Here is a 10,873-nt window from a genome sequence, read left to right on the forward strand (position 1 = left end):
TCAGGGGTGTCCAACCTTCTTGTTCCTCTGGGCCACATTGGAAGAAGTCATGGAGTTTGTGGCCACAAGTATATATATTATAGGCCTATTTGTAACCCATTCCTTAAATATACAAGTATATTTAAAAATTAACATGTCTAGATTATAGTAATATGTATTAAAACTTTATCACGAAAAAGGATATTTTAAAAAATTACTTCTACAGACACTTTCAATTTTTACTTAGAAATAGATAAATTCAATTATTATAAAAGAGACAAACGAAAATTTATTTGAAAAACACAAATATTTGTTTAATTTGGGTCTTTAATTAATAAAAAGCGACGAAACACCATTTTAAAGTGCATTTTTATTCGACTAATGTATTTACAAATAATATGTAGCCGAGAAAGTAGCCAAAGTGCCAAATTATATTTTTACGTCAAACAAAAAAGTAGCCAAATTTGGCGCAAAGTAGCCAAATCTTGCAACGCTGGAAGGAATACTAAATAAAGCTGGAGTTGGGATTCAAAGGATTATTGACCAAAATGCGGGAAAAGGAAAGGACAAAAGGTAAACAAGTGAGAAAGGTTGAAAAATTAAGGGTCACTATTTGCGTAACAGATCTATTTAACCTTTCTCACTACTTTTTATCTTTTGGCCTTTCTCTTCTTATCTCAAATTTGGGTCTATAATCCTTTGAGTCACAACTATAGCTTTATTTAATAATCTTTCTTCATTCACTCATCTCCAAGTATTTGAAAATATTTCCTTTCCACTCAAAAATAAAATACAAATAAAGATTTATGTCTTTGTGAAACTTATTTTTTGAGTTTATGCCGTTGAAATAAATAAATAATAAAAGGATTTAAAAATTTATCGGTTTTGTTTACACGTATAATGGGCAGCATTGGAACTTGCCTTGGGCTGCATGTGGCCCGCGGGCCGCGGGTTGGACACCCCTGATCTAAATATATAAAATTGCTTGTCCTGACTGACTGACTCACTCATTCACTCACTGATTCATCATCGCCTAGAGCAGTGGTTCCCAACCTTTTTTCATTAGCGTACCCCATGACATATCATATCTCTAGATTGTACCCCTCATTTAAGAAATTTAGTGAGTACCCGTATTGTTAATTTTACATATTGTAACTTTAAATTAAAGAAAAAAAAACTAAATGAAAAAATGTATAATAAAGTTGTGATTGTTGCAAGGAACNCTTAAAGGCCTGGAATTCTATAAGAAAAAAATGCAAGCAGCCTACCAAAGCCTGCTTATACAAAGTACACTCGTTGCCCAAATCCATAAAGGTTGCTTGTCACTCATTTAGAGGTTTTTGTATTATTATATATCAAATAATATTTTATGTACTCACTAAATAATTTTATCGTTACTGAATATTCGTGCTATACTTTAATTATATATTATTTGAATAAAATTCTAAATAAATTTATACATTAATTAAAATAAAACTTGAGGATGATTTCTAATTGAGTAAAAGCGGGTAATATATAATATAAAACTGGAAAAATACAAGTTAAAACAAAATGTTACTTTCCTAAGAATTGATATATTTTGGGAATAAATGAGAAAATTTTTGTTATTTCTTACTTGATGATATGTTCCAAGAAAATGACATTACTACAACACGCAATAAAAACTAATATAACCGCAATCATTGTCATAAAGTTGAGTATTTTAGCATAATTAAATTAACGAGCTCAACGGTGAATTTTTAAATTTGTCACTTCTTTAGTTCCCGCTAGACAGACTTTAATATTTTTAGTAGAACTAAAATTTGAGTATAAACGATCGATTAAGAACGGAAATATTTAATCATGCATGGAGTAACTTGACACATGACACGTGGAGTATTTTCCCGGGAAATGGCTGCTATCAACTATGCTGCCCTCTGACGTAATTAGTAGAGAAGGAAAAATATAATAAAAGACAAGAAGCTATTATAGAACGTGAGATTCCAGGCATAGCATGCATCATATGCATTATTAATTAATTAAATTTTAATGAATTTTCTTCTTTCAAGTGGAATAACGTCTGAAGTAGAAACCTACGTAATGAACTTGTCGATTACTTTTACTTTTACCTGAATTTGTAACATCGGATCGTCGTTATAATCGGCAAAGAATTTTGAAATAAAATTTGTCACTATAAGAATATAGCAAAATACAGGATTTTGAGTGAAATGTGACAAATTTTAATTAAGTAACCTCTCTAACACAAAAGTAATTCAAAAGAATTTAATTCATTAAAAATAGCAAATTTCAAACCTTCAAGAAGTTTAAAATCTAAATCATCCAGTCCTGCATCATCCGGCCGCCCCCGTTGAGTGTCTGATTGGACTTATAATGGGATTAAAAACAATGACGGATCCAGAAGAACCCGAAGGAAAGCTAACTGAACAATAAAAAATATTTGAATAATTATAATCTATCTTTTATTAACACGTGCTCGACGATTATATTGCGGATGACAAATATGATCCGATAAATCATATTTGTCATCATAAATGTTTTTATAAACGATATTAGCAAAAAAATTAACATTTATTTGTTCGATCAGTGGGGAGGACTTTTTTTAAACTCTTTCCGCCCTGTGGGCACTAAAAGGGCCTCTTTTTGCAAGCCCATTATGGGTTCGGCCAGGCCCACAATGGGGCTGCCTTTTAAACTCTTTCCGCCCTGTGGGCACTACTCTTTTTGCAAGCCCATTATGGGTTCGGCCAGGCCCACAATGGGGCTGCCGGGTGGTGAGGGACGAGGCCCGACATATCCGAACGGACCACCCCCGAAAAATTCTTGGGGATTTTTCGACCCGTTCGGATTCGAACCCGGGTCCCTCAGAGCGATAGGCTGCCACCTTGACCGCTCGGCTATCCGGCCGCACAGTGGGGAGGGCTTAAGTGCCTGTAGCCCCCACATAAATCGGTCCTGCTTAAACAGCCCTCTTAGTTCCTACAGGACAGAGAGTCAAAAATGAAAGGAAGGAAAACATCTAAATTTTCATTTTTAATTTTAACGATGGAGTGACCGGTTGGTAAGAATGGTTTGACTTGGTTTGGCTTGGTTGGATACGGCAGAGGACGCATGGACGATCTGCCAAAGGAATGCAACCCGAGAGGCTTACCTATGGAGAAACTGGCCCCTATTTAGATGTAGGCACACAAAGAAAACTCTAGGTGGCTAGTTCGTTAGTCAGATGCGATCCTACGAGAGGTACGGTATTTAATAGTGTTAATCCACTTAGCCACTGATGAGTCGGTAAGGACCGACCTTCTCCTCACCACCCGGCCGTTCCGTTATGAGAGTGGCCAAACCCACAATGGGACTGTAAAACTTCAGTTCCTCACAGTGCGATAAAATATCATTAGCAATTGCTAGATAAAGTGGCAACCGCCTATTGTTACAAAAATTAAACTATAAATAAACAAATATATTTTCCATCTTCCTATGGTCGTCTGTAATAAGTTACCACCCGTACTCGGTTGTAAAGCACAATCATGTACAGTACGTACTATTTGTATATTAATTATGTATATATATATGTACATAATTAATTTAAGTTCTTTTAAAATAACTTTTACAATAGAATTATTTGTACTTATATCCATTAAGAATCCATAATTAATATCAATATGTTTCATTAGAAAAGTTTGAACTTTATATCTATTCTTTTCCCGGCTGTTATATATAACAAAGGGAAAGTATGGCGATCGGTCAAAAAATTGACCAAGCAACTCGTTGCTGGATACTTTTTATAATTAGCATTATCATTATCATTGGTCTAATTTGACTAAATCGAGGTTTATTCTATTTTTAATGTTTAAATACTGTAGTCACTTTAATCCAAAAAATCTTTTTGGTTGACGTTCTCACAGCACTTCTGGCTACAAAATTAAGATTTTATTGCCATGGGCGTAGCCAGAGTTTTGTTGTGGGGGGCCTAGTAGAGGCCAACCTAACACAAAATTGAATTATTTCAAATTATTCATAACATTGGGCACAGTGAACCTTTTTTTTTTTATTAGTATTCAAAATTTTGAGCTTTAAGTTTTTTGTTGTTTCCAAATCGGCTTAACACTTTTTCGGCTGTGATTTTCTGGGGGGGGCACCAGGTTCACTGGGGAGGGCCGTGCCCATCCAGGCTCCCCCCTCGCGACGCCCATGTTTATTGCACAAATTGAGACCGTCAACCAAAAAGAATTTTTGGATTAAAGTGGCTATATATATGTTACTGTGAATAACCGATATATGGCGAATGTCAGCATTCACACGGTCGTTTCGTGTATGTACGAAATATTTGCTAAACCTCATTATTTCTCACTTACACCGGCAAATGTCGACATTCAGCATGCGCTGATGGTGAATGTTGAATAAAAATATTTTTATTACGTTAAGACAAAAATGCAAGTTTTTAATATGTCAAAATAGGAGAAAGCTTAAGTAACGACACATGCAAATAAACTGTTGAACCTAAAATGAACAGTGCGTTCTAAATCATTAAAGAAAATAATACAATAACAAACTTACACATAAATTATGTGATTGACGTTGTACAATCTTATTTATTGCAAAAATAAATTCCAATATCTTAAACTGTTATGGCACTTTGAGTCCTTTGCTTTTACAACTGCATTTATTCGTGAAACACTTCTTTTTGCATGTACAGTAGACCCCCTATAACACTGTAGATAATTCCGTGTTATATGAATTCCATGTTGTACGAGTCACTTAGATTTTACAAATACGTGTGCCGGGCTGTGAACGGCTAACGTATTTGTAAAATCTAAGTGACTCGTACAACATGGAATTCATATAACACGGAATTATCTACAGTGTTATAGGGGTCTACTGTATATGCTGTTTTAAATTTATTGAAATAGGCATTGTTTAGGGTCTGGGAATTGATCAATTCAGTTCCCATTATTCCTAATGGGGAAAATTAATTCGTTTTTCGAACGATTCATAGTTCGAACGGCTTCCTGGAATGAATTAACTTCGAAGCACGTGGCACCATCATAATATGGTCTTCAACACAAAGAAATGATTTCTCAGATTCGATTGTACAATACACTATAATTAGGCCTATATATTTGTTTACATTCTGTATGTGTTTTGCCTATCGTATAAATTAGACTATGGAAAGTAAAAATAACCCAGAAATCAACAAAAGAAATACACGGAGAGCTGCATAGAAAATGTTCCTTATATTAAGACTATAATAAGTTTCTTGTTAACTGTATTTCTTGTGAAGAATTTTATGGCCGAATGATGTTCAAGAGTCAGAGTTCTGAGCTTTTAACACATGGAGCTTAATATATGTTAAAGGGGATGAATAAGCTTTATAACTTTTTCTATCCTAATTTTACACACTACACTTTCTTGCTGGAATAGATACGTGGAATGTATGAAATTGAAACAGAAAATAGCATCTTGTTGAGGAATAGACTTATGCTAAACACAAGAATTGTCAATATAATAAGTTGAGAATATGAAACAGTTTATTGTATGCACAGTGAAAGGCAGCATTTAAACACCCTATTTGCCTACCTTTTACTTGGGTAAAACTGTTTAAAATTTTGAACTCTAATCCTTATATATTGACAAGAATATACTCATGGAATATAGATTTGGTTGGTGTAACTCAAGAGTGGCGAAGCTATCACACGATTTCGGTTTATCACCTGTCTTCTTTTCAAGCATCCTTTAGATTTATCACTCAATCATCCGTTTTGTCAATAAGCTTCTTTTCATTTATTCTAATTAAACCTTATTCGTTTTATTTCTTTAGATATCGTTATTCGAAATCTAAAACTTTGGCACGCATAAGATATTTATGCCCATTATAAGGCATGTTCCTACATGATTATAAGCCTATATTTAAATTGATTGACCTGAGACAGAGATCAATCGAAAATTCGGATGGCATAACTTTTAATGTATCTTCAGAATAAACAAAATTTTCAGTTAGAGTACAGCTCCGAATAAATCTTTTCTTCTCGAATAATTTGAACTATTAAATTTGAATGCATTTTATAAATATTGTTTATACTTTCTGTAAAATTATATATTGTGAGATCAAGACACTGAGGTTATTATTTATCGTAAGTATTTTTGTTATAGTAATTCTGTAAATAATAAATTGATGTAACTGTATAGTGTTGTTTCCACCTTGACACGAATTTTGAGTCAGAATGATAAATTTCAACAAAAACTTTCTAACAGTAGACCATGTAAACATTAATTTTTCCTTAAATAGAGATTGCTTGAACCAGCATAAAACATGGCTGGTTCGCTCAAAAAGAAATCCAAAATATCATTTAACAAAATATTCTACGTATGAAAAACAGTATATTAAGAAAATTATGACTTCCTTTACCAAAGATAACTGTATTTGTGGTGATATCAAACCCTCTCGCCCTCCCTCTCGGGCGGTTTCGTCGGGGCAGATGCGATCTATCCATCGACACACGCTAACGAGGGGCCGTTAAGACCCAGGAAGAAAACGCGGGAAGAAGGAATTCGGGACACGAGAGAGAGAGGGACTGCAAAGTAGTGGTCCCTGAGAGCGGAATAAAGTTTTTTTGTGGAAATATTGGACTAGTTGATTAATTGGTGAGACGAACCGGCGGGGCGGAATCCGCTGATTAAGAACGGGTTCCCTACAGTATTATAAAGTTAGTCTTTTTACTTCTATAGATTATACTTTGGCAATAAAATTAATCAGCATTCGTTCGTTTAGTTAAGGCAATGCAACACTTGAGCAATCTGTCCAGGGGGAATGTCTTCCGGGAGATCTTTTTAAGGGTAACTGGCCCGTATTTAGGCGTTACAGATGTGGAGAAAACCCGGAAAACTCCACGTGGCCAATCCGTCCTGGCGAACCCACGACCGAACTGCCCAGTGTTCAGGGAACAGAACCGCTTGGCCACTGGTGGTCCGATCTGCATTCGTTCTCGCTCAAGAGTATGGAGAGTAAAGTTTTTCGATTTCCTTGTCTTTTTATTCTGGTTTTCCGGTTTGTTACTTTAATTCCGATTTAATTCCGATAAGTACTTTTGTACAATTAAATTCGTTTCAGATGATGTAACTAATTCGGTTTTTATTCGATAGAAATACAAAAATTTTTAATGAATTCGTTAAACTTAATTAACTGATTGGATGTCTGAAATTTCGCAAGAAAGAAATTATAGATCGCGTGTACACTATACAATTATAAAATCTGAGTACATAGTAATGTCAATGAAGCTACTACCGGTATATCTTTACTGGGCTGTAGGCTACTTGGCAACATTACAGATTGTTATATGAACTCAGATTCACAATAATTGTAATGTAAACGTTACAGTTGTTATAATTGCGGTAGAAGCGTCGCGATGTTACAAACATTACATTAGCATAAATTTAAAATATACGTGTAATTAAATAGAAGAATTTACACCCGATCCGTTGACAGTATGCTTAAAAGTTCGTAAACATTTTTTTACGTCACGTAATATTTGAATGTGACTGTGTAATTTTTGTGTAATTTACAGTCATTAAAATTTATATCTATAAGCGATCTCGAATCGCTCATTTCGATATGCTTCATTAACAGAATACATTTCTTCACCAAGAAAAATAGTTACAAACGCTATATTTCTTCATAAACACTACATTTTTTCATGAATATAATAATTTCACGCCTATTATTTGTGTACTCATCTAAGTTTTCATATTTTACTTCGTTGTTTGCAAGTTCTAGCGATATAACTTCGGTTGTTTCATCGACTGGATTTTTACATGCCGTTTTTTTATATAATTCATTCATCGTCTTGGTCTCTTCTTTTCCTAAAATAAATTATATTAATTTTATGGACGAACAATTACAAAGTCATTATTACAATTTGCATTAAAATATTGATAACTTCATTAATCAAATATATCGTGACAATGATTGTAAATATGAATACTGTAAATCCGCAATGTAAAGAAAGAAATACTTTTTAAATTAAAAATTAATTTACTAAGCACTATTACAATCTTTCAGACCCATCATGGATTCGACTATGCCTGCAATGGAAACGACTAAGGCCCAACATATTCGTGATAGACGTAAAAAAATCTAATCCATGAAAAATTTCCTGAACAATTGCTCGCCTGGATTTGATTTTGGGGTACTGCAGAGCCTCGACTATTCGGTATTCATACTGTATAAGTATTCATATTTATCAGTGGCAAAGCCAATTCATATGAAATGTGTTGATAAAATGTTAAACAATGTGGTTCAACGCACAGTGGGATACGCCATAAGATCGACTATGAATCGACTATGAAAAAGTTTATTTTGCACTGCTGCATACATATTTTAATATTATAAATTTCATATATATACAGTAGACCCCCCTATAACGTGGGTTCCTATAAAGGAAATTCCTATAACGTAGCGAAAAAATTGTGACAGTATTCGTATAAAGGGACTCGTAAAACGTCGTTGCCAACTCGTGTTGCTACAAGATTGGTCGAATCTGGACCAATAGTGGATGAGCAGCCGAACTACTTTCCGCCGTCCAGCGCCACGCTACGGAGAGTTTAGGCGGGTAAGTTTAGTTCATTATCGTCTGTACAGTATGTAAATTAGGTACCGTAAGTTTAATACAGTACTGTAATTTGATACATTTATTGTGAAAGGAACATTTCTTATTCAACGGCCATAAAAATTATTTATATTAATGATGTCTGCAAAGGTCAACGACTTTTTCGCAGAAAAATAACTTGTCAGAAATCGCGGCCGTCTTTGGTTCGCTGCTCCGCGACGAAAACAAGCGTAAGCAACGGCTTGGTCGAACGGTGCACACTCGGTAAGTAATCTTACAATTTTTTTGTTTATAGCATGCATAGTTTATACGGATTATTCCCAAAAATTTATACGTGTTTTGGAAATGTTGAGTCAAATTAGTCTAGAATGGATTAATTTTATTGAAGAAAACCTTTCAAACAGCCGTAGTCCGTAAATTTCACACGTGTCGGACTGTGATTGGCTCATGTATTTAAGGTTTCCTACAACGTGAAATTCTTATAAAGTGGAACGTATCTAAGCGTTATAGGGGGTCTACTATATATAAAATTCTCATACTAAAGGAGGTGTCTATATTTTTGTATATAATAACATAGCCAATGGTTCTATTACAGCTTAATTAAAAGAAATAGCTTTATTACAGATGCTCATAAACAGGCCAACACAAAATATTGTGCCCGTAATCAAAGAGGTATTCTCCTGTAAAGCTCCGGAAATACACAAAAAATAAAAACGAAAACATGTTTATACGTTCCACAAGGATAAAGCCTTCAGTAGAGACTGTTGACTGATGTCAGGAAGTTATTTAATGTGTGTTGCATTATTCAAGTGTAAAACTTGGAGGCGATTCATCGCCTGAACAGCTGACCGCAACTGCTCTTCAGTGATGCTTTGCACGTACATTGTAATATAATCCTTTAGGTCTGTCAAAGTTGCAGCGTTTGTATGATAAACCCTATTCTTCAAATGACCTCACAACCAGAAATCACACACCGTGTGATTCTTTTCACAGACTTTATTCGTAGTATTTAAAATAACAAATTAAAATGTTACTTTAAAGTTGGTCTTTGTTGTTACTGTTTTGTTTCGTGTATTTTCTTGTAAAGCGCTCATAAGCCTGGAATTATAAGAATTATCAAATCAGACTAAACCATTTTAAAACCATTTACTATAAGAAAGAGGTACCCAATACATCAGGACTGGAAAAAACAATTATGCGTTTACAAGTAATAAAGTAGCCTCTCCCTACAACTGATTAAAAAGTGATATAGTTTGGTTTGACAACTACCAACTTATGTTGAAAGGAATAATTGTGATGGATTTTGTTAAATTTTTACAGGTATAAAGCATGGCCCTGAGTAAAAAGGAAATAATTCCAGTAATTTTGATGGTAGGGAACTGCAGCCGGCGTGAAATTACCTAACTTATCCAAACTTCTCGCAATCATAAGGCAGCCAGTTAAACTCTTAGGCAACTTAACACTGAACGCAGTCTCTACCATAAAAATACCATAAAAATCGTTTCTCTTTAGCGTCATGCTTCACCTGTAAAAAATGAAAATCACTAACTCTTATGATTCCAGACTTATCCTGTAAATAAAATCTGAAAATGTGTACATTCGCTTCAAATCAATTTGTTCAATATAAAAGTAATTAAATTATTATATAATTATAGAAATGTTTCTAACCTTGCTTTGAACATGATGAAGTATACAACTTTCAATACGACAAGCGTAACTGCAGCAACAATTACTACTATAATGATTAAAGAAAAATTGTGTAGTTACTTTAATAATTAATGTCTGACAACGTAATTTTTAACATACCTAAATTAATTGAAAATTTCTTCTCTGTAAAAAAATTAAGATAATGATTTTAACGTTCGAAACTTTATAATAAAATAAAATTTTCAGAAATTTTCAAATACTCAAACAAGTAGCAGAAGTGAGGGACCATTCTCCATTCTCGAGACATTTAATTGTTCCAGTGGCATTTAATTTATAACCATCATCGCAAGTGAGATGAAGTTCATCTTCGTACGAGTAATTCTTACTTTGATTCCAATTTTCCCATATTCCATTTAATATAGCGATGGGAGAATTCTTACATCGAATCTCTTTGTGAAAGTTTAATATATAAGATACTGTATATAAATCTATTTATTCCGATATTTAAAATTTTATTCTGTTATTATTTACTTACTTAAATGCATTGGAAATTTCTTCTCTGTAAGAAATATAAATTATTTTAACTGCAATTGTTTCTTTATTTTTAAATATAAAATATTTACATACCAATACAAGCTGCCCGAGTATGG

The 10,873-nt window shown here is 33.8% G+C and overlaps 2 protein-coding genes across 3 annotated transcripts in view; both read right to left on the bottom strand.

The window, feature by feature from the left end:
- The window catches only part of LOC111615010 (UDP-xylose and UDP-N-acetylglucosamine transporter-like), a 36,206-nt gene extending 34,336 nt beyond the window's left edge, over positions 1–1,870 (bottom strand). For both annotated transcript variants that reach the window (XM_023356387.1, XM_023356386.1), the window contains exon 1: positions 1,595–1,870. In XM_023356387.1, coding sequence (XP_023212155.1) covers positions 1,595–1,668 — 74 coding nt within the window. In that variant the 5' untranslated portion in view covers positions 1,669–1,870. The remainder of the gene's footprint in view (positions 1–1,594) is intronic.
- Positions 1,871–7,798: 5,928 nt separating this feature from the next.
- Positions 7,799–10,781, bottom strand: LOC111615012. Its single transcript, XM_023356388.1, has 5 exons — positions 10,759–10,781; positions 10,484–10,672; positions 10,383–10,406; positions 10,245–10,311; positions 7,799–7,830 (listed from the first exon to the last, which is right to left on the bottom strand). The coding sequence occupies exons 1-5, from the start codon at positions 10,766–10,768 to the stop codon at positions 7,803–7,805; spliced, it is 318 nt and encodes a 105-aa protein (XP_023212156.1). The 5' UTR covers positions 10,769–10,781; the 3' UTR covers positions 7,799–7,802.
- Positions 10,782–10,873: the final 92 nt, after the last annotated feature.

This window comes from Centruroides sculpturatus, unplaced genomic scaffold (genome assembly GCF_000671375.1).
Source record: "Centruroides sculpturatus isolate CEXI.00-Female unplaced genomic scaffold, Cexi_2.0 scaffold2146, whole genome shotgun sequence".
NCBI classification, from domain to species: domain Eukaryota; kingdom Metazoa; phylum Arthropoda; class Arachnida; order Scorpiones; family Buthidae; genus Centruroides; species Centruroides sculpturatus.